At 34.7% G+C, this 24846-nt stretch overlaps 1 protein-coding gene across 24 annotated transcripts in view; it reads right to left on the bottom strand.

Annotated features, from left to right (window-relative positions):
* Window positions 1-24846, bottom strand: part of ADGRL3 (adhesion G protein-coupled receptor L3) — a 941652-nt gene that overhangs the window by 379897 nt on the left and 536909 nt on the right. For all 24 annotated transcript variants that reach the window (XM_060417626.1, XM_060417634.1, XM_060417623.1 and 21 more), the window contains one exon: window positions 12278-12387. In XM_060417626.1, the coding sequence (XP_060273609.1) occupies window positions 12278-12387 (110 nt within the window). The remainder of the gene's footprint in view (window positions 1-12277; window positions 12388-24846) is intronic.

The raw sequence follows: 24846 nt of genomic DNA, 5'->3' as shown, positions 1-24846 counted from the left end.
CTTATCCTCACCTTCCTTCACTATGTCCACAAGTCTCTTTTCTATGTCTGTGTCTCTATTACTGCCTGCAAATAAGTTTATTAGTACCATTTGTTTCTAGATTATATATATATATATATGCATTAATATATGATATTTGGTTTTTTTCTTTCTGGCTTACTTCACTCTGCATAACAGGCTCTAGGTTCATCCACCTCATTAGAACAGAATCAAATTCACTCCTTTTATGGCTGAGTAATATTGCATTGTATATATGTACCACAACTTCTTTATCCATTCATCTGTTAATGTCTTGCCTCCTTTTTATAAGGACATTTATGATTAGATTGGGTCTCCATGGATAATCCAGGATAATTTCTCCTTATCAAGATCTTCAGAGTCTGTAAAGTCTGCAATCAAATCAGCAAAGTCTCTCTGCCACTTATAAACACCTACTCATGGGATTAAGATATGGATTCTTTAAGGGAACATATTCAGTCTACCATACAAGTATTTAATTGTGTAAAATAATTTGGCTTTAATAGCAGGGCTTTGAAAAAAATTTTAAGCAATTTTAATAAAATTTACAACATTCACAGGATCTGTGATCTATCACATATAGGAGGAATTTTGAGAAATTACTCAAAAATAAAACAAAACATTAAACTTTATATACATTTATCCCTTTACTAATAACACAGTTTATTGAGGTACTATGATGTGAAAATTTTAATATTTGGATTAAGTGCTTTCTACACAATTGATTATTTTTTCTGCTTTCATAAGATTAATGATTATAATACACTAATACCCTTTCATAGTATTTCAATTGATTTTATAAGAATTTAGAAAAAAATTTTCTGAAAAATAAACTCTGAAGATCTCACACATCATATTTGCTATAAGATGTTCCTAGTAGCAAACACTTTGGAAAGAAAGCCTTCACTTTCACATGTTGTCACTACTTTTTGTTCCATATGCTGTATATTTTAAAAACAAAATGTTATATTCCATGTCTCTTTAAATGTCATGTTTATGTTATTCAATTTGAGGGTCTTATAAAATTTTATTTGAATTAAGTTTAAGTGCATTAGTTATATAATCTTACTATTTCAAATGAGGTAAGTGAGTATGGGTAAGTTAACCTCTCAAACTGCAAGTCTATAATAACAGTTTGCTTCCTAAATCAAATACTTTCCTAACTCTCCAAATCCAATTAATTTTTAATCCTTGAAGAGTTGACACATTGGAAAAGACCCTGATACTGGGAGGGATTGGGGGCAGGAGGAGGGGAGATGACACAGGATGAGATGGCTGGATGGCATCACCGAGTTGATGGACATGAGTTTGAGTGAACTCCAGGAGTTGTTGATGGACAGGGAGGCCTGGAAACTGTGATTCATGAGGTTACTAAGAGTTGGAAATGACTGAGCAACTGAACTGAACTGAACTGAATTGAACTATAATTCATCTTGTTTACTGATAATTAGCATCATGTCTACATTTACATATTATTCAGTACAGTACAGTCACTCAGTCATGTCCGACTCTTTGTGACCCCATGAAGCGCAGCACACCAGGCCTCCCTGTCCATCACCAACTCCTGGAGTACACTCAAACTCATGTCCATCGAGTTGGTGATGCCATCCCGCCATCTCATCCTCTGTTGTCCCCTTCTCCTCCTGCCCCCAATCCTTCCCAGCATCAGAGTCTTTTCCAATGAGTCAACTCTTCGCACGAGGTGGCCAAAGTATTGGAGTTTCAGCTTTAGCATCAGTCCTTTCAATGCACTGGTTGGATCTCCTTGCAGTTCAAGGGACTCTCAAGAGTCTTCTCCAACACCACAGTTCAAAAGCATCAATTCTTCAGTGCTCAGCCTTCTTCACAGTCCAACTCTCCCATCCATACATGACCAATGGAAAAATCATAGTCTTGACTAGATGGATCTTTATTGACAAAGTAATGTCTTTGCTTTTGAATACGCTATATAGGTTGGTCATAACTTTCGTTCCAAGGATTAAGCGTCTTTTAATTTCATGACTGCAATCACCATCTGCAGTGATTTTGGGGCCCCCCAAAATAAAGTTTGAAACTGTTTCCACTGTTTCCCCATTTATTTCCCATGAAGTGATGGGACCAGATGCCATGATCTAAGCTGTCTGAATGTTGAGCTTTAAGTCAACTTTTTCACTCTCTTCTTTCACTTTCATCAAGAGGCTTCGTGTTCCTCTTCACATTTTGCCATAAGGGTGGTGTCATCTGCATATCTGAGGTTATTGATATTTCTCCCAGCAATCTTGATTCCAGCTTGTGCTTCTTCCAGTCCAGTGTTTCTCATGATGTACTCTGCATAGAAGTTGAATAAGCAGGGTGACAATATACAGCCTTGATGTACTCCTTTTCCTATTTGGAACCAGTCTGTTGTTCCATGTCCAGTTCTAACTGTTGCTTCCTGACTTGCATATAGGTTTTTCAAGAGGCAGGTCAGGTGGTCTGGTATTCCCATCTCTTTCAGAATTATCCACAGTTTATTGTGATCCACACAGTCAAAGGCTTTGGCATAGTCAGTAAAGCAGAAATAGATGTTTTTCTGGAACTCTCTTGCTTTTTCAATGATCCAGCAGATGTTGGTAATTTGATCTCTGGTTCCTCTGCCTTTTCTAAAAGCAGCTTGAACATCTGGAAGTTCATGGTTTACATATTGCTGAAGCCTGGCTTGGAGAATTTTGAGCATTACTTTACTAGCATGTGAGATGAGTGCAATTGTGTGGTAGTTTGAGCATTCTTTGGCATTGCCTTTCTTTGGGATTGGAATGAAAATTGACCTTTTCCAGTCCTGTGGCCACTGCTGAGCTTTCCAAATTTGCTGGCATATTGAGTGCAGTACTTTCACAGCGTCATCTTTTAGGATTTGAAAGAGCTCAACTGGAATTCCATCACCTCCACTAGCTTTGTTCATAGTGATGCTTTCTAAGGCCCACTTGACTTCACATTCTAGGATGTCGGGCTCTAGGTGAGTGATCACACCATTGTGATTATCTGGGTGGTGAAGATTTTTTTGTACAGTTCTTCTGTGTATTCTTGCCACCTCTTCTTAACATCTTCTGCTTCTGTTGTGTCCATACCATTTCTGTCCTTTATAGTGCCCATCTTTGCATGAAATGTTCTCTTGGTATCTCTCGTTTTCTTGAAGTGAGCTCTAATCTTTCTCATTCTGTTGTTTTCCTCTATGTCTTTGCACTGATCACTGAGGAAGGCTTTCTTATCTCTCCTTGCTATTCTTTGGAACTTTCCATTCAGATGGGAATAATCTTTCCTTTTCTCCTATGCTTTTTGCTTTTCTTCTTTTCACAGCTATTTGTAAGACCACCTCATACAGCCATTTTGCTTTTTTGTGTTTCCTTTCCATGGGGATGGTCTTAATCTCTGTCTCCTGTACAGTTTCATGAACCTCTGTCCATAGTTCATCAGGCACTCTGTCTATCAGATCTGGTCCCTTAAATCTATTTCTCACTTCTACTGTATAAGGGATATGATTTAGGTCTTACCTGAATGGTCTAGTGGTTTTCCCTACTTTCTTCAATTTAAGTCTGAATATGGCAATAATGAGTTCATGATCTGAGCCACAGTCAGCTCCCAGTCTTGTTTTTGCTGACTGTATAGAGCTTCTCCATTTTTGGCTGCAAAGAATATAATCAATATGATTTTGGTGTTGACCATCTCTGATGTCCATGTGTAGAGTCTTCTCTTGTGTTGTTGGAAGAGGGTGGATTATCTGGGGAGCCCATAATGTACCAGGTACAATATAAAAAGTAATGGAAATTACATGAAGTAGCAAAGAACAGACCCTGTTTAAAAGGTGCAGCACATACTCAGCTCTGGTCTGCAGTTGCCCAAGGGAATGTAGGTCAAGTATTTCTCCAGACTTAATGTTAAAACTGACTTGTTGATATCTGAGAGGCCTAAAGAAATCCCCTGCAGGCTGTATTTAGCACAGGACTAGCTCTGAGACTTGGTGATGGACAGAATTCTGGCATGCTGCAGCCCATGAAGTCGCAAAGAGTCAGACATGACTGAGTGACTGAATTGCACAGTCTACTGAGGCGTTTGCTTCTTTTTAATTACATGTAGGCTCTTTGACAACCCCATTCTCTTTCCTTGGCAACAACTGAATTTCATGGAGTCCTGATACCTGCAGGTTGCTGGCCACCATGCAGTCCCTGGTGGCTCAGATGGTAAAGAATCCGCCTGTAATGCAGAAGACCCAGGTTTGATCTCTGGGTTGGGAAGATCTCCTGGAGGAGGGCATGGCAACCCACTCTAGTATTCTTGCCTGGAGAACCCCATGGACAGAGGAGCCTGGCAAGCTATAGTCCATGGGGTCACAAGAGCTGGACATGAGTTAGTGACTAAACCACCACTACCACCATTATTCTTGCTTAGAGAATTCCAGGGATAGAGCACCCTGTCAGGCTACAGTCCATGGGGTCTCAAAGACTAGGATATGACTGAGCAACTAACACTGAGTTCCAGCAGAGATATTTACAGGACTTAGATTACACAGACCATTTTTGGAACTGCTTTATCCAAACACGGAGTCCTTGCTGTCTACTAACACTGTCTAGATTACTGGATCTTGAGATTGGCCTTTTTCTCTTTTGATTCTGGAACTATTACTCTGTTATTTCCCAACCCTCTCTCCCCCAAAAGACTGTTTTTCATCTTAGTCAGAATTGTTTTTTGCAGATTACAAACAAGTATTTCTAATTAATATATTAGTTAATCACATTAAAAATAATTTTCTACCTTTGTGTTCCTCACTGTGATGCGTATCAGGACTCAAAAGAATCCCAGCATAGAGGGGCATCAGGATTTCTACCCTGCCGATCTATGGTTTCATTTCCAGTCACTCTTGTATTTTGTTTTTATACAAATACCGAACTGTTTTCATTTTCCATTCACCATAACAGTTTCTTATCTGTCATTGCCCCATCAGCCAAAACTGATTCCCCTTCTCACTAAAGTCTGCTCATTCTTTGAGGCTCAGCTCAAGGGCCATCTCTTTCAGAAAACCTTCCCTAAAGATGTACCCACCTGTTACAAACATCAAGTGCAATGAGACGGACATGTCTCCTCAGTGTGCTGTGAATATGAAGTGCTCAGCTGCTTTGCTGAACTAGTAACAGTGTAACTTTGGGGGCCTTGAGTCTCACTGGGCTAAATTCCTCAAAGACAGAATTTTTATCTTAGCTTTCTACCAACTATTTAGCACAGTGTCTGGTCTGCAATATAAACTGATTGAGGAAAGGACTATAAGAGAAGGAGATCTTGAAAGCAACTGATATCATCTAGTTGAAACTAACTTCCATAAACATATGAAGCAGTTGGACAAAAAGCATGAGAGAGTTTAGGATGAGAACTTCTAAGAAAGTATATAGTCCACTCGTCCTTCCTGTTTTTCAAATGTATAATAGCAATTTTTATGAATATTTCATATTTATTATATACAATAAAAGTTTTAATTAACTGCTAAATAATCTGACTTACAAAAGCTTTATAAATTGTATGTTAGGTGCAGGATACTGTCAAGTATAGAGAAAATATTTAAGAAAGAAACTAGTGGGGAGAAAAAGGAGAAAGGAAAGGAAGAATTTTGATGTTCTTTTAAGTATCATTCTAAAAACAGAATTTAGATAACTGATATTCTTCTTATAGAAGGATAATACTTGATATATTAAAAGAAGTTATAAAATAATAATATGGAAAACAAATTGGTTGCTAGTAGCATTCTTGAGGTACTTCCCAGGTGGCACTAGCGGTAAAGAAGATGCCTGCCAATGCAGGAAGCATAGAGACACCAGTTTGATTCCTGGGTTGGGAAGATTCCCTGGAGAAGGAGATGACAACCCACTCCAGTATTGTTGCCTGGAGAATCCCATGGACGGAGGAGCCTGGCAGGCTACAGTCCATAGGATTGCAAAGAGTTGGACATGACCGAAGCGACTTAGCACAGCACAATATAGCATTCTTGAGGAATATAGTAACAAACATCAAATAACTTGGAGAAACTAAAATTAATAAATACTTTTTTTTTTACCATAGATCTTTCCTTTGAGTTAATAAGGTCTGTCTTATAGATAAGAGTTTCTTTTGTTTATCATTCTAGCAATGAACATAATACTTTTAGAGGATTAAATTTTGATCACATTTCCTTTCTTCTTTCAATCATTCAGTACACATTTATTTAATATCTCCTATGTATCAAGCTGGAAAATGTACTGAGGCATTGGAAATCAAATTATATCTTGACATTTTTTTATATTTAAAAACTTAAACCTATGGGTTAATTTCAGTACAATGAGCTTTAGAATATATAATGACTTATTTACATAGTAAATACCAGTAGGAAAGCAATGTGTGCACATTTTAAAATATACAATCAGTGCACATTTTAAAATATATACTCAGTTAAACATTACTTGTAAAATCTATTTGTGTGTGTGTTAGTAACTCAGTCGTGCCCGACTCTTTGTGACCCCATGGACTGCAGCCCACCAGGCTCCTCTGTCCATGGGATTTTCTAGGCAAGGACAATGGAGCAGTTTGTCATTTCCTTCTCCAGAGCATCTTCCCAACCCAGGGATTGAACCTGGATTTCGTGACTGCAGGCGTATTCTTTACCAACTGAGCTACCAAGGAAGCCGTAAAATATATTGTTATTTATAATTAAATATTTAAAGGCTTTGTTCACTTTAAATGTTGAAATTATGACATTTTTAGTTAAAAAAGTAGATTATATAATTATAAATATTAATTTCTGATAATGCCCTTTTTGCAAGTCTTTCTTTAAAGACAATCTTATACATAACTCCAAATGGCTAATGTGAATGGTGAAAAAGTCTGTAAGTGCTATAAAATTAGACTGGTTTAACCAAACACTTGTTTCTAGTACCTCTCCAATTGTGTGCTTCCCACATCTATCTCCTAAGAAAATCTACCAGAGGAGAAGATTACTAGAATAAGTAAAATGTGCTTTGTAGTTTTAAAAAGAAGAAACAACTGAATAGGAAAGCTGGACTGTGAGAGAAGACATGCACTTTTTGAGTGTAATGTGCGTGAAATTGTATCCCTTGGAAGAAAGACAAATTGTCAGCAGGATATAAAGTAAAGAATTTTTTGCTCAGAAATACTCTGTGTAGGTGGTTCGTTGTTTTATTGTTTTCTTTCTAACTAAGTCATCCTCGTAAATTGGCTAAATGAAGGAAGCTCTGCTTAAAGATGCTTACAATTTTTTTTATCCCAAATCAGACTAGAAGTCATGGGGTAGGGTGAGAAGAAGATGAGAGAGCAAATATGTGGCACTGGTAAAGGCTGAGGTTTAACCTCTGGAATATTTGGGTCATCTCTTGGAGAGAAAATATCACACAGGAGGAAAATCAAGTCGCAGAAGGAAAGGAAAAAGCTATCAAAGCCACAGGGGAACTAAGGGGTGACAGCAACAGAAAAAATATGAATTCATCCTACCCCAAATCAGGGTGCTTATAAACCCAAACAAGAGAATACAAATAGTAGGAAGAAAAGATTAAACACAACTTTTACAATTTGAGAAAAAAAAAAAAAAACAACTTAGTACAAGATATCCAAAAAACTCAGTGTAGAACAATTCAGTAGCCTCACTACATAGTTAACAATTACTCATTTTCCTTATTTTATTTCCTACTGTCATCTTTTCAAAAGAAGTCATAACATTTGATTGATTCAGGTAAAGGTTCTTTTAAAACTTATTGTTCAATTATCTACCTATTTACTGACTCCTAAAACTCTGTGCAAAAATTATTGCAAGCTTATCTTAGATATTTTCAACTTTCCTTCTCCTATGTGATAAACAGACTTTGTTGAATTTTTCTATATTACCTTTAACATGCTTATATATAATTAATATTGATATGTTTTTATACATAATTTTGTTTTTCCCTATATTTCTATATCTCCTTCTTTTCTATATTTTACCAAGAAAAAGTATCACATTAAAAATCAATATTACTATGGAAAAATACAGAGTGTGTATATATATACATAACATATATATATACATATAAATATAAAATATCAATATTTTCCCATACATCAATATTAAGATCAAAGCATTCATAAATATAAAATATATCATCATATACATTTTAAAATATCATCTTAAATTCAAAATTAAAATGGATATTATAAAACTATATGACAAACAGAACCAAACAGCATCTCTTGTTTGGTTGTTTATTCAGTGGTACATTAGAAAAGCTTAAAATATTAATATTGAATCCTAAATATAAAGTCTGTCTTCTACTAATACAATGAGGTCTTTTTAACACACAGTTTAATTAAGTACAAGGATTTTTTTTTTCTTATAATGCAGGTAATTTAAAAAACTTTTAAAGTTACTATGTAGGTAAAAGCCTCATTCTAAATTGTGGGTAGTATTTTTAAAGCACAAATTAGTCTTTGCCATTAAGCTTCACTAGGTGTTTGGGAAAATAAAAGTTTGCAGCGATTCAGCTGCTTTAAGAGAAGAATACAAACCTCTTAAAAGTAAGTAGCAAAAGAACTGAGAAAAAGGGCCTGGTTTCTTGAAGTTCTTTCTTCATCATGTGCCATTACTGTACTGATGAAGTTGAATACTGAACACCACGGAATAACTCATGAAAATATAAAGGGGAAAATCTATGTGTGGAAGTAGAGTTGCATCCTTAAGAACAAATATTACAAACAGACTCAACTCTTGCCTCTGCCATTTTCTAGCTATTCTACATTTTATAAGAAACACTCTACTTGTACTATTGAGTTTGTTTCTTCTTTAGTAAAGCTGTGACACACATATCTAACAGGGAGAAGACTGTGAGAATTAAACAAAAGAGGGTATGTAAACATAAAGGGCTTCCCTAATAGCTCAGTTGGTAAGGATTCCATCTGCAATGCAGGAGACCCCGGTTTGATTTCTGGGTCAGGAAGATCCTCTGGAAAAGGGATAGGCTACCCACTCCAATATTCTTGGCCTTCCCTTGTGGCTCAGCTAGTAAAGCATCTGCCTGCAATGTGGGAGACCTGGGTTCAATCGCTGGGTTGGGAAGATCCCCTGGAGAAGGGAAAGGCTACCCACTCCTGTATTCTGGCCTGGAGAATTCCATGGACTATGTAGTCCATGAGGTCACCCACAGAGTCCTATAACCAATGTAGTAAATGACATGTAGTAAATTTTAATAAATGTCAGCTCTTTTTATAAGTGAATATTTTCACTTTTGGGAAAACAACAACAAACAGTGCTTTTTTTATTCTGGAGAAAAGTAAAGGAGCTTATCATCACCTAAATCAGGACTTGTAATAGTTTCCCACTGACTTACCCATGCTAAGATCATTCTAAGGGGAATATATTCTAAGACCCTCAGTGGATCCCTAAAACTTCAAATAGCACAAACCCCAAATATACTGTTTTTCTTCCTATACATATCTATGATAACATTTAATTTATTAATTAGTCATAATAAAAAAAAATCCATATTTCCAGCATCACTCCTCGTGCACTTTGGGGCCCTTTACTAAGTAAAATATCGGTTACTCGAGCACAAGTACTATGATGGCATGATAGCTATCATCACTAGACAGCTGAAGTGATGACCCAGATGACTACTAAGACACTAACAAGAGGGTAGTGAATGCAGTAAAGACAAGAGGATGATTCATGTCTATGGTAGGACAGCAGATTTCATCCAGCTACCTAGAATGGCATATTATTTAACACTTATAGATTGTTTATTTCTAGAGTTTTCCATTGAATAATTTCAGAGTGAGGTTGACAACGGGTAACTGAAATCATGGAAAATGAAACCACAGATAAAATGGGATGACTGTACTATAGATGAGGGCAAGTTGGTAAGGTGAGACTCAGAAAATTTTAACAGCTTACCTAAGCTAAAAGATCCAGATTTTTGTTAAGTTAACCAGGACCCTGCTACCTGGGCATTTTTCTAGTAAACTACCCTACCTTTCAAACTAGTCACTCTATTTTATTTTATGGTTTTCAACTTTTTTTGGATTCTTTTCTTTTAAATTCAAGTTAAACTTACTAAATGAATTTCTAGTTATTCATTATACTTTTAAATGAAACAGACTGAAAATACTTTAAATAAACATAATCATACTATATCATATAAATTAAACCATGTATAACCTGGATAGTGGCTACACCTGTGTTTATAATTGTTATTTAATGAAATAATCAGATAAATATTCTAATATAGTATGGACATACTTGTAAAGTAATCAGTACATTTTTAGGATTATCAGAAACCTGTAAATACAGGATATTCAGGAATCAAATTGCCCAACTCTAAAAATTTATAAGAGAGAGAGGAAATCTGTGATAAATCACAATCCTGTTATACAAATGTGTGGGAGCAAGTTCTCATTTATATCAAAATGATTTAAGAAAATTATTTTTTCAGAATGAGTTTGGCACAGGATTTTGGAGTAGTTATCTTCAAAGAAATTTGGAAAAAGCATATAAAATTGAATAAACAGCTGTGAAATTCTTTAATTTTTAAAAATTGTATAAAAAACCAATATTAAACAAGCCTTCTTCAGCTTTTATGTTTCAAAAATATGAATGTAAGTTTCTTAAAACTGTCTTTAAAACTGAAGCACACGTTAATTCATACTTTTAAAAAATGCCTTCGGAAGTAGCAATTCTACATTTTTCACATAGATATTATTATTATGCAATCCAAGTATAATTGTCACAGTTCTAAAATAGACTACAAATTTTAGTTCTTTAAAATAACACTGATGAACAATAAATGGTCATTTAGCTTTATATTTTTATACAATGGTCAGTCTCTGGAGATAACAATATAAGAAGGGAACCTCAACTGGGATTTCAATAAAACCTATACACTTATGGGCTTCCCTGGTGGCTCAGAGGTTAAAGCGTCTGCCTGCATTGCAGGAGACCTGGGTTCAAACCCTGGGTTGGGAAGATCCCCTGGAGAAGGAAATGGCAACCCACTCCAGTATTTTTGCCTGGAGAATCCCATGGATGGAGGAGCCTGGTGGGCTATAGTCCACAGGGTCGCAAAGAGTCGGACACAACTGAGCGACTTCACTTTCACTTATACACTTATGCTTCTGTATAATAAAGTTAGCCTATAAAACTTCACTAGATATATTTCTAATCAACCACATCTTAAATAAATAAACAATGGAATTTTCTCCTGATTGCTTTCACTATTACTTTTACATTTAAATCCATTTCTTGCTGGCCAAATTTCTCTCTATTATCAGAGTATACACACTTACAGCTCATAAGCAATGCACTGCTTTTTAAATAAACAGAAATGAGTGAAGCCCAGAAATATCTCTCAGCACAGTATACTTGCTGATCCCCAGACAGTTCGTTTCTTCTGAGATGTCAAAGGATATTGGAACCTGGGATTTGTTTTTGATCCCAGGAGTTTTCTACCTCTAGGATGAGCTGCATATTTAGTATGAGAATACAGGATTTCCTAAGTGCTCTTCACTAAGGTATTCCATGAATAATTAACTAGTTAGATCAAAATTTTTTCTTTTGAGATGGTGATTCTAAGTTTGAATTAGAAAAAAGGAACAAAAATATTTCATTTTTGAATGTATGACTTTTTATTATTCCTGAAGGAAAAAAATAAGTTCTTGGTATATATTTTTTCTGACATAAGGTTTGTAAAGACTAACTTCTTGAGAGTATAAAAGATGCATTCTAAAGAGTGCTTTAGTTCATGTAATTCTTGCATTTTCTACCCAGCCTGTTCCCTCTGAATGAATATTTTTAATTCTCAATATGTTGGCAGCAGAGGAAGCTTAGATTTAATTGTTTCTATCAAACTGAAAATGCATCAATTTCTATGCTATCCTATATACAAGCATATTATTCACTTTTACTGCTGCTTGTTGGAACTAGAGGGATATAGTACTGACATATCATTCATTCATCCTTTTTCCTAAATATTTTATATTCTTGCATTAAGAAAAGAGTTTTAGAATAAGTACTGATTGATATATAGAAAGATATAGTCAAAATTAAATGCTGCAAGATCATGCAGGCAACATCTAATTAGTCTAAGTGTGAAGATAATGTATGACCTTGAAAAATCAAAATTATCCAGTTTTTAATATAATTTATGTGATTATTTTTATGTTTTATAGAGAATATGTTGTCAATGCATGCAAATCAATGCTTAATATCTTTCCTTTTTTAAAAGAAGTATAAGAATATACATACTGTAAGGAACACATTCATACTGCACTTCAAGGTATTTATAGGTTCCTGGACAAGGGTCTGGAAAAACATCAGGACCTGCCACCACTGCACACTGGGTTCTGTTATTGCACCTAAAGTCAAAGGAAAAGAAAAAATAATAAGTGTCTATGTAGTTAAGTAATTATTGACATAAATACAAAATTTATCTGATAAATACTTTCTAATTACAAAGATTTAAGCAAGGTTTTGGGTAATTCAGGGTTTTAGGTTTACTAAGGTAATGTCTATAGTATACTTTAAAAAGCTAGACATTAAAAAATTCATTCAGTTTATTCATAGTAAATAATTGAATATTAAACTGAGCACAGCACAATATTGAGTTAGAAGTTAAAACACAGCTTAAGCAACATTAACTGGCCCATAGGATATTGTCAATGTGAAGACAGGACTATTTGGTAGGAAAATACTCTCATTATATAAATGAATAATAATAATTAAGAAAATAGAACCACAGAACTTTATTAGGCAGTAGTAAAATATATTCACTGATTATCATATCACTTTTATAGGCAGTGAACATATGTTTTTGAAACACTTTTAGCTACACCTAAAAAATAAACTCAGTAAAATATTAATATTTAAATATCAAAATCTAAGAATTTAATTTATATAAATTAGTATAAAATACATAATCCCATAAGTAAGACTACTTTTAAGAATGTACTCTTATATTCCTCATGATCAGCCAAATAATGACATTAATGTTGCAGATTCCTATTCACAAATGTCAGCATCTAAGAGTTGACTTATTGGAAAAGACTCTGATGCTGGGAGGGATTGGGAGCAGGAGGAGAAGGGGACGGCAGAGGATGAGATGGCTGGATGGCATCACTGACTTGATGGACGTGAGTCTGAGTGAACTCTGGGAGTTGGTGATGGACAGGGAGACCTGGTGTGCTGCGATTCATGGGGTCGCAAAGAGTCAGACACAACTGAGCAACTGAACTGAACTGAAGATTACCAAAGAGAAAGATCAGACATTACTAATGAAGTTGAAAAACAAATTAGGCATCTTTTGTGGCTTTGGGCTAAACAGATCTGGGGTACCTAGATTTCAGTTCAGTTCAGTTGCTCAGTAGTGTGGTAGTTTGAACAAATCTCATGGAGGTGATGGAATTCCAGTTGAGCTCTTTCAAATCCTGAAAGATGATGCTGTGAAAGTGCTGCACTCAATATGCCAGCAAATTTGGAGAACTCAGCAGTGGCCACAGGACTGGAAAAGGTCAGTTTTCATTCCAATCCCAAAGAAAGGCAATGCCAAAGAATGCTCAAACTACCTAGATTTACTCATGGGTAAATACACATATAATGAAAATGATTTTGGCTCTGAAAAAGACACTCAATTTCAGAGTAGCCTCATTCTAGCAAATTTTACTCAAAATCTTTTTAGAGTCAATAATTTATCAATAAGTAAACATTCCTATTAAAATATATATATATGACTTCTCCTACCCAAAAGAGTATTGCTAAGCACACAGTATGAGAAATTCTCGCTGTCGTTTGCTTTATGTTCTCATCTTACTCTTCTCAGAAATATATCTCAAGCTAGATTTTTTCTCTCTCTGTTTCTTTATTTCTTTATTATTACTTTTTAAATTATTTTCTTAATGATATGTTTCATTTCCTGGTATGACCTATACCTCTGAATCCTTGCTAGGATACTAGCTGGATAAGGAGCACTTAGGGCAGAACTCATTTTGATTTATACTAAAAATGGTTGAGTTTACTTGAGGCTACCATTTGTCAGGCATAATGAGGTTTTTATTTATTACCTAAATTAAAACAGATTTATTAGTGAATGTCTTAAACTTAAAAATATATTTTGTATTGTCAGTGAAAGAGTAATAAAGGCCAATATTCCATGTTCATCAGGCAGTTTATTAGAATAATAGCTAATTCTGATGGTCAACATACTATAAAATTCTCTTGCATAGATTTAGGTCTAAGAATGATTATCAAACAATTGTATAATAACATTAACATAAATGTGGCTGTCACCAACATACATAGAAAATAGGTGGTGCAAGTATTTTAGTGTATTAACATTTTTTAAAATCAGCAGTACTTTCCTATTACATACAAAAACCCTTTGAGAAAGTTGTCTTAAAAGACATAACTATTTTTTCGCAGTTAAGAAATACAATTTTAACATCACACCTTGAAAAGATAAAATCCTAAATCTGTGTTAGGATTTTATACAATGAGCAGCTATATAAACTCAGTTATATCCAGATCATTACAGAAAAATCAGCTATTATCAGGAATGAATTCAAAGCAGAAATAATGAAAAATGAAAATATACATGATGAAAACAAGATTATATTTAAATATTCTATAAATAAAATACTATTGTTAATCTCAAGTAATTATAAGATTGAAATAAATATTATATATATTATATTCAGTTCAGTTCAGTTGCTCAGTCATGTCCAACTCTTTGCAACCCAATGAATTGCAGCACACCAGGCCTCCCTGTCCATCACCAACTCCAGAAGTTCACTCAAACTCATGTCCATCGAGTCCATGATGCTATCCAGCCATCTCATCCTCTGTCATCCCCTTCTCCTACTGCCTCCAACCCTCCCAGCATCAGGGTCTTTTCCAATGAGACAACTCTTCGTATGAGGTGGCCAAAGTATTGGAGTTTCAGCTTTAGCATCAGTCCTTCCAATGAACACCCAGGACTTATCTCTTTAGGATAGACTGGTTGGATCTCCTTGCAGTCCAAGGGACTCTCAAGAGTCTTCTCCAACACCACAGTTCAAAAGCATCAATTCTTTGGCGCTCAGCTTTCTTCACAGTCCAACTCTCACATCCATACATGACCACTGGAAAAACCATAGCCTTGACTAGACAGACCTTTGTTGGCAAAGTAATGTCTCTGCTTTTGAATATACTATCTAGGTTGGTCATAACTTTCCTTCCAAGGAGTAAGCATCTTTTAATTTCATGGCTGCAGTCACCATCTGCAGTGATTTTGGAGCCCAGAAAAATAAAAGTCTGCCACTGTTTCCACTGTTTGCCCATTTATTTGCCATGAAGTGATGGGACCAGATGCCATGATCTTAGTTTTCTGAATGTTGAGCTTTAAGCCAACTTTTTCACTCTCCCTATATATAAATATAATGGTTTGTTTCTTGGCCTATTGTTTTATTTCCTATTATCAACCTATTTCCTAATTACTACAGCTTTATAGTAATGAAATTAATTTTGAATCTGTGCTATTTTTATAATTTTCAGATACAAGTGGACAATTTCAAATGTATATTGTTTAAACAATCAATGTTTGATACCAGCAAACCAAATTACTAGTTATTTATGAGTAGGGCATAAAGGTTAAAATTTGCAATTATGACAGTGTTTGTCTCTAAGAAAACTGTCTTGAATCAAAAATAATTTCACATGGTTATAATTGCATAGCTCAGATATTAAAATATATGCATATTATGTACATCCACCCACCTTACTATCTAAACATGTGAACTGATCATTCTGCATATCATATACTATTTAATTAACAAAAATACTAATTATTAATGTATACATAGGAAAACTGAAGCAAGCTGCCAGGAGCCAGCATGAGGAATCCCACCCATGACAAGGTCATGTGGAAGGAAGCCTGACAAAACGCAAGGACGTGATTGGCTTCAAGGATTCCCCCTGGAAATTCCTGAGCATCCACCCCCCAAGACCAGAATCTGCCTGCTTTACTGTGTTAGGCTTTCCACCTACTCTTCTGTCATTAACAGGGGACTGTCCCCCACCACCTTTTTCTGGAAAAAATTGGAGCTTTTAGATAAAAAAAATCTCCTGGGCATAATACGAGTGTTTCAATTCAAAAACCCCTCTGATGGCTTTTTAGCCTGCCTGCAGGACTCGTACAGCTGCACATGTGATTGTTTGAGGCCTCCTGACTGCGGGAGGCACAGGAAGCTTAAAACATCCTAGGAATGTAGGGGCTTCCGAGGAGTCAAAATCATTAGAATAGGACTGATTAAAGGTTTCATTTGTTGAGCCAGTACTTGCTGCCAAATGTTCATATCCTCTATTTTTAGATATAGTTGGTATATAGAAAAACAGGTAGTAGACCTGGTATTAGCAACATTAGATCTTTGAGTTAAGTACTTTCTTTGTTATAACCCACTGCACCTTTGTTCTACAGAAATGCAACTTTATTTAGTACTTTGAGGGTGATGCAGAGTAAAGAAAAAACACTTCTGGGGAAAAGGAGTTTTCTGGTTGATAGACAATAATCCAGGAAGAGAGCCATAAAAATGTTAACAAGCCTCTTGGCCAGAAGATAATGTAAACCACCTGAGACCTTTTGTATATGGGAGGGTATGCAAAAAGAAAGCCTTGTCTCAATGAGGGTCAGGACCGCTGCCCCTGCATAACTCTGCATATTCCATTATGTACAACTTGGGGTATATAAGCTGATTTTAAAAAATAGTTTTTGGAGTCTTGCACTGATGCTGGGCTTCCCCATGTCGTTCTTTTCTTTTTCTGGCTGAATTCCCATCTGGAGCGGGGAGGCTCACCATGTTTACTTACTTGTCCTGGCTTCTAAGATCCGTAAGAGAGAGAGCCCAAGGCGGGGCACTCTCCGACATTGAAACGGATGCCGGTAGCCTAACGTAGATGGTGCAAGTTCCTTGTCTGGAACTTTATTGGCTTTCCACATATACTAAGTTATTCAGCCTCTTTTCTCCACCAAATTTTCCTACTACACTATTTCTTCCAAATCTAATCTTATATTAATAAATAAATAAGTCTTTCCTCGCCAATGCCGTCCCCGCTTCGAATTCCCTGGATCCACCGGGGCTGGACCTTGGCAGCAAGCCACATATATTATAAACGTTAGATGCTGTCATGAGTCCCAAATATCGTATTTAAGGGTAACCAAAGAAGAATCAAGAAAGGCTTCTAAATGATGAGACATGTGTTTGAAGAGGTATGTAAACCAAACCATGCTACATAAATAATATTGCAGTTATTGTCATCATTGTTCTATAGAAAACAATGCTTTACAGTATTTTCAATAGGTTATATTTTATTACTTTTCCTGTATCAAATGCTTTTCATAAATTAAGATCTTTAGAAATAAAAAGGTAGACAACCTCTAGAATATTATTTCTGTATCAGATATATTACAGATTGTTTAAAAACTATCTACATTTCTAAAGCTGCAGATTAAAGTCTATCCTCTTATTTATCTTTTATGATTTCAGTCACTGTGAGTTAAAATTGAATTAATATATTAAAGATTATTGATCAATATATACCAGTAAGAAAACTTTTACAATTATATCAAAGTTGTCATAACTAAATTTACTCTACTTTTGATGATAAAAGCAAAATAAAATAATTGAATGTTCTGATGTGTTTTACATTCAGTTTATTCTTTAATTTCATTTTAATTCAAGTATACATTTAAAAATGATTTTCAATATCTCTGATATCAAAGATATTCTTAAAACTCACAATAAAGGATGAGAAAAGATTATAAAATATAGTCAAATGCAATCGAATCTACTAATATTCACAGGAAAAAATGCCATTATCTTATAATAGAATTAAGGCTTCAGTATTTGAAAAAACTTTCAACATTTTTTATCAGAAACTTTAGGCAATAAAATTTTTCTATATCAACAATAGACAATTTTCAAATAAAGCATTTGAATTAAAAAGCAGGTGACAATAACAAATATCCGGTAGAACTCTCAAAGAAATATTGTGCAGTTTCAGTCTTTACATATATAACATGGAAGCCAAATTATTTTACAACCTCATTAAAGTTAATTTGTTTATAAAACTGTATTAAAACTCTGTAAAGTATCATACAAATTCACAAGATATACTATTAATTACTGTTGCTATCCTCATTATTATCATTAGTCATTTGTTTTGGCATGGGTTGGTCACACTTTATTCTAGATAGACTGAATCTTTTGAGATAAACCTACAACACAGAAAAAGCTGACACACAGAAAAGCACAGAAATTCTTTGGATTGAGAGTAGAAATAGGAAAAAAGCAGATTTACATTTCTTTTTACAGTAGGCCAAATAAATAGCTATTGTCATTTAGTTGCTAAGTCATTTCTGACTCTTTTGCAACCCCATGGACTGCAGCCTGCAAGGCTCCTCTGTTCATGGGATTTCCCAGGCAAGATTACTGGAGTAGGTTGCCATTTCCTTCTCTAAGGGGTCTTCTTGACCCTGGGATTGAACCCATGTCTCTTCCATTGGTAGGTGGATTCCTTACAGCTGAGCCAAATAAATTATTTGTGTGCAAATTACATTTGCCAGCATACAAAAAGCTTGAGATTTACAGTAACTCTTTAATCAAGCACATTCATGCATTTGTTACTTGCCACTTCTTTTTGAGATGAATATTACTAGCCCCAATTTCACAGCGGAGGGAATAGGTGTGGTGATGTGAAATAACTTTTCAGACTCTCTTAATTGAACAATAGGCACTGGACTCCAGAATGGTGACCTGAAAACCATGATCCCTTTGCCTTGTGTGAGTGTGTCATATATTTCATGGCACTCTGGGAAACTAACGTAATTCACTCTTATAGGTTTTGGGGAGTACTATTATGACCTGGCTCCTGAGAAACCTGTATGCAGGTTAGGAAGCAATAGTTAGAACTGGACATGGAACAATAGACTGGTTCCAAATAGGAAAAGGAGTACATTAAGGCTGTATATTGTCACCTTGCTTATTTAACTTATATGCTGAGTATATCGTGAGAAACACTGGGCTGGAAGAAGCACAAGCTGGAATCAAGATTGCCAAGAGAAATATCAATAAACTCAGATATTCAGATGACACCACCCTTATGGCAGAAAATGAAGAACTAAATAGCCTCTTGATGAAAGTGAAAGAGGAGAGTGAAAAAGTTGGCTTAAAGCTCAATATTCAGAAAACTAAGATCATGGCATCTAGTCCCATCACTTCATGGCAAATAGATGGGGAAACAGTGGCTGACTTTATTTTGGGGGGCTCCAAAATCACTGCAGATGGTCTTTGCAGCCATGACATTAAAAGACGCTTACTCCTTGGAAGGAAAGTTATGACCGACCTAGATAGCATATTAAAAAGCAGAGACATTACTTAGTTAACAAAGGTCTGTCTAGTCAAGGCTATGGTTTTTCCAGTGGTCATGTATGGATGTGAGAGTTGGACTGTGAAGAAAGCTAAGCGCCAAAGAATTGATGCTTTTGAACTGCAGTGTTGGAGAAGACTCTTGAGAGTCCCTTGGACTGCAAGGAGATCTAACCAGTCCATTCTAAAGGAGATCAGTCCTGGGTGTTCATTGGAAAGATTGATGTTGAAGCTGAAACTCCAATACTTTGGCCATCTGATGCAAAAAGCTGACTCATCTGCAAAAACCCTGATGCTGGGAAAGATGGAGGGCAAGAGGAGAAGGGGACAATAGAAGATGAGATGGTTGGATGGTATCACCGACTCAATGGAAATGGGTTTGGATAGACTCTGGCACCTGGTGATGGACAGGGAGGCCTGGTGTGCTGTGATTCATGTGGTGGCAAAGAGTCGGACATGACTGAGTGACTGAACTGAACTGATGATGATCTGATGAGGTAGTCTTGCTGTGAAATATATAACTTGCCCAGTTTTCATTCAGATATGGTGTGAATCAGGCATTCGAAGGATGTTATGAATTTAAATTAACATGACATAATGAGGCCCTCTCAATTCAAGTTGGAATGAAGCAATCAGAAAGATGAATTGCTGAACATAAGTTAGAAGGAGTGATAAGACTTACATATATATATATATATATACTTACATATATATATATATATATAAGATTTACTTATATATCAGACATAAAAAAGGAAAAAGGATAAAAACAGGCCATTTTAATTCAATCCATATACAAAGATTCAAACTAAGCACAGTTGCTTCCTATTGATAAAAGTTTAAAATATTACATAATATGTTTATAGGATTGGTTATTAGTACTAATTTTAAAGCAATATTAGTACTAATTTTAAGGTAATATTGCTTAACTTAGATGTCTTATGATGATTGTCAGGGAAGATATACATAATTACAGGATTATAAATTAGATATAGAATCATTTGTTGCTAACTTATTCATTCTAATATTATTCATAGCAGTATAAGAAAAAAAAAGTTAAGTATGATAATGAAAAAGTAATATTGGGCAAAATTTCACCATAATGTATTGCAGAAAATAATAAAAATGAAATTGCTATGTTTATGCACATATTATCTATTCTGTAAGTTCTAATTATATAGAAAATAATCAGCCTCTTTTTGCTGAATTTAATAAAGTGACAATTGTTTTAACTTCCATATCTAGGTAAAAATTATCATCCCATTAGCTGCTATTTAGTTAAAATACTTATAGATGAAGAATATCAAATGAATCCTAAACATAACTGTATTTCAAAACATTCTTATAGACATATAAAGATTATATTGGTTGGTTCCATGGCTCTAGTATTTTACTATGATAAAACCAAAAAATTTAAATAAAGTATGATTGTATTTATACACTGGGACTGTGACACATAGGGTTCTCCATTAATAAACCCAATTACATATTTTTATTATGCTCTTAAATTAGTGTGTACAAAAAATCCAATCCAACAAATGTTTAGAAACTTCTCAATTAATTCTTTAGTCATGCAAATATATAAAATTCTATTTAAAATCATTGGAATTATAAGATATGATCATGTTAAAAAATAGGTACTTTGTATCTTTTGCTAGCAAAATTAGTCATATGAATTTATGTTAGTATTTATCACATGACTGATGAGAAACACATACACTGAGTATACCCAAGTAATATAGTATCTAAAATATGGCACATCAATATCTGAGCCATATATGAGTAAGGAATTCTGTTCTAAGAGTAAAATGTTTTAGATTTATTCAAGAGATGTGGGTTCAATTCCTGTGTTTGGAAGATCCCCTGGAGTAGAAAATGGCAACCCATTCCAGTATTCTTGCCTAAAAAAAGTCCATGGAGAGAGGAGCATGGTGGGCTACAGTCCATGGGGTTGCAAAGATTTAAACATGACAGAGTGACTAAGCACATATAATTTATGCAAAAAGCAAGGTACTATCCTCAGGCTACATTAGTGTTAAAAATCTGAAAATGGTTTAGGTAATCAGGATTTCCCTGCTGGCTCAGTGATAAAGAATCTGCCTATCAATGCAGAAGACATAGGTTTGATCTCTGATCTGGGAAGATCCCTCAAAGAAGGAAATGGCAACCCAAACCAGTATTCCTGCCTGGGAAATTTCATGAACAGAGGAGCCTGGCATGGTATAGTCCACAGAGTTGCAGAGTCAGACACAACTTGCTGACTGAACAACAACAGGGTTACTAGCAATTTTTAATTCTCAGGATGGGCTGTAGTGATATACAAAAAATGAATTCATCAATGAATATCAATAACATTTTGCTCAATGTCCATAATCAGAATAATTATCTTTTCCTTAAGACGCTACTTTCCCTGTGTTTCACTGTCCATTGCTTTGAGGCCTACAAATACATCATTCAGTTTGGACTTGCTTAGGAAGAATAAGGCAACTATCTTTTGGTAGAATATGAATATATGTATCATAAAGGAATCATGCAGGTCTCAATTAGTATGATAACTAAATGGTCAGAGAAAAATCAATCAATATTTTTAAAAATTCTCTAATTCTTATGGTTTAGCTTTATAGCTAAAATTAACAAAAGAATCTGCCAAAGTTGTTTACATACACTTTAAGTGACAATTTAAAAAGAGCAACAAAAGTGATAAGGTTCTTATTTGCTGTTCATATTTTTGAGAACGTTGATTCTAAGCCATAAACTAAAAGTATTGTAATGTCTTACAGAAGACACTGTAACAATGAAGTTAAATCAAGTTATATGATTCACAAGGTAATTCTTTAACCCTGTCATTCATATTTTATATTTTTATATTTTATTTCACATTCTTTACATTACAAATGTGATATGACACAAGCAAGTAAAAACAACCAAAATGAGGAGTAAGGAGGACCACAGAAACTAGGATACTGTGTTTGTTTTCTTGTTGCTTCTGGAACGAATTACCACAAAATAGGTCTGGCAGTAGAAGTCCAAAATAGTCTTCTATGACTAAGACAAAGGTGTTGGCAGAGTTTGTTCCATAAAGGGTCTGAGAAGAATCTGTTTTCTTGCCTTTTTTTTTCCAGTTTCTAGAGGCTTGCCCTCATTCCTTGGCTTGCAGCCCCATACCACATCACCTTTTTCATACTGATTCTGACACAGCACTACCTTCCTTCTTTGAGTTTCTTGCTTCCCACTATAAGGACACTGTGATCATATTTAAGGCCCACATCCATAATCCTGGATGATGCCTCCACCTCAAAAGTCTTAATACTGTTGCATACATAAAAATCTTTTATCTATATAAAGTAAAATTCACAGGCTACGGGAATAAAGATGTCAAGACCATTGAAGCGGTATTATACAGCCTACCATAAGCACTTAGCAAAAAGACTCACTGAAATTGCTTCCTGTGGCAGTCACTTTACAGAAGTCTTACATAGGAAGATGCATGTTATTATAGTAGAGCATGTTTAGTAGAGCTAAGATGTTCAACATTTCCATAATATACAGTTTTATTTATTAAAATGATGCATAGGCCTACACTTCCATATATAATGTTTCAGTACAAATAAACATTTTGATTACAGCTTGGCTAAAAGACATTATGTTATACTTGGTTTTTTTTTTTTTTTTGGATCACAATGGGATTTTCAGTGGATAAAGCTTATTGCAATAGATGTGAGAAAATGAGCTAGGTTTGCCTGACCAACAAAGGCAATTATTAAAGCATTTTACAGAAACTAGGTCATTGTTTCAATTTTTTTTATTTCATAACGTATAAAATATCACAAATAAAACTTTATAAAATGTGAAATATCAAACATTAAGAAATTATTAATGAGATCCAACTGATGTATTAATTCATGTATCAGTGTTATTATATGACTATTTCAAGTTTGCAGACTTAAGTAAACAGTTTTAGTTTGACAAAATTCAATTTAATATACTAATTTTCTACTGCACTAAAAAGATACTGTTTGCCTGTGCTTGAAACTATTGCTGTGGCAATTTAAAACAAGAAAAATTTTCAGATTGTCTTACTATAGTATGAACACATTTATGAACCTTAAGGGTTTATTACTGGGAATATTTTTTCAAATTGCCTTAGTAATATTAGTAATATTCTGAAAATACAGAAATAGTTTGAAAATGCAGTAATCTTGTAAGGAAGTCCAATCGCCAAATATTCCACACATCTCTGGGTAATATTTGCTAGAACAAATTATCATAATCATCAGTCACCATCCACAGAATATTTATGGAGCCCATTCCAAAAACAAAATGATTAGCTATGTCAGACATGAATACAACTCATAGAAGCATGCATTCACAATAAATGGAAATGTACATTTAAAATTAACATGCTCACAAGCACTGCTTGGAAAAGCATTTCAGTTCTGAGTTATGTGCCAGTGATTTCTAAGCTGTAATCTTCTAGTACTAGCTGAATGCTACAACAATGGATATATAGAATTATGACAAACTTCTCATTTAAAAATAATTGGAATTGCCTCTGTATTAGTTTATTAACCATCTACTTGCAGCTGCATATCAGAATTGAACATTTTTGAAGTTGCATGTTTGGTTAACCAAATAAATCAATGTGTGTCTGAATATATTATCTTAAAGTATAGTAAATGGAGGTATAACATGTTTTCTTCTAAAAGAACAATATTTGCATGTATGTATTTTTCTTATTGAAGACAATGTTCACTTTGCAGACAGATTTTCTTTTTTTCAAGGTAAAAACAGACATAACTGATTACACTTCCTGTGAGTGCTGCAAAGCATTCTTCTCGTCCTCAAGCTACAAGAACTAGCTGCCATGATAGGACTAAGACTAGAGATGTCATACTAATTCAGTTTAGTCTTTTGTCTTCTCAATGTGCAATATTTTCAGATCAAACTATTTATGTGTGATAAAAATAAAAAGGAATAAAATCATATCCAGAGAAAGAAAATTGCAAATGGTATTTCAGTAATGTTGGTGCCTGAAATCACTTAACATGAAAGCTTATGAAAGGAATGGCATGAGCTCAGAAAGATGTCTTCGATTTCTTCACATTTGCTTTTAATGAAGTGCCAAATAAAAGCAAATGAGTAACTTTGTGTGTATGTGTGCACATGCCTACATTAGGATGCATATAAGAAGACTTCCAAAGGAGAATATATAGCAGAAATAAACTTTCATGTCTAACTGTCCTCATACATGGGCTTTTTGAAGAGTGCAAGAGTAAGATTTATATCACAAAAAAATAATTTTAGCCATCTTTATGGTGTGTAACTATAATATACATGGTGCAGCATAATAAACTGTGAAAGAAAGCCCACATGTGCCAGTTTCTGAAGACTATTAAATCTCACAGGTCAGCGTCCTTTCTA

The sequence above is a fragment of the Ovis aries genome, chromosome 6 (assembly GCF_016772045.2).
Source record: "Ovis aries strain OAR_USU_Benz2616 breed Rambouillet chromosome 6, ARS-UI_Ramb_v3.0, whole genome shotgun sequence".
NCBI classification, from domain to species: domain Eukaryota; kingdom Metazoa; phylum Chordata; class Mammalia; order Artiodactyla; family Bovidae; genus Ovis; species Ovis aries.
The sequence above is the reverse complement of the archived record's forward strand: the minus strand, read 5'-3'. Positions and strand labels throughout refer to the sequence as shown.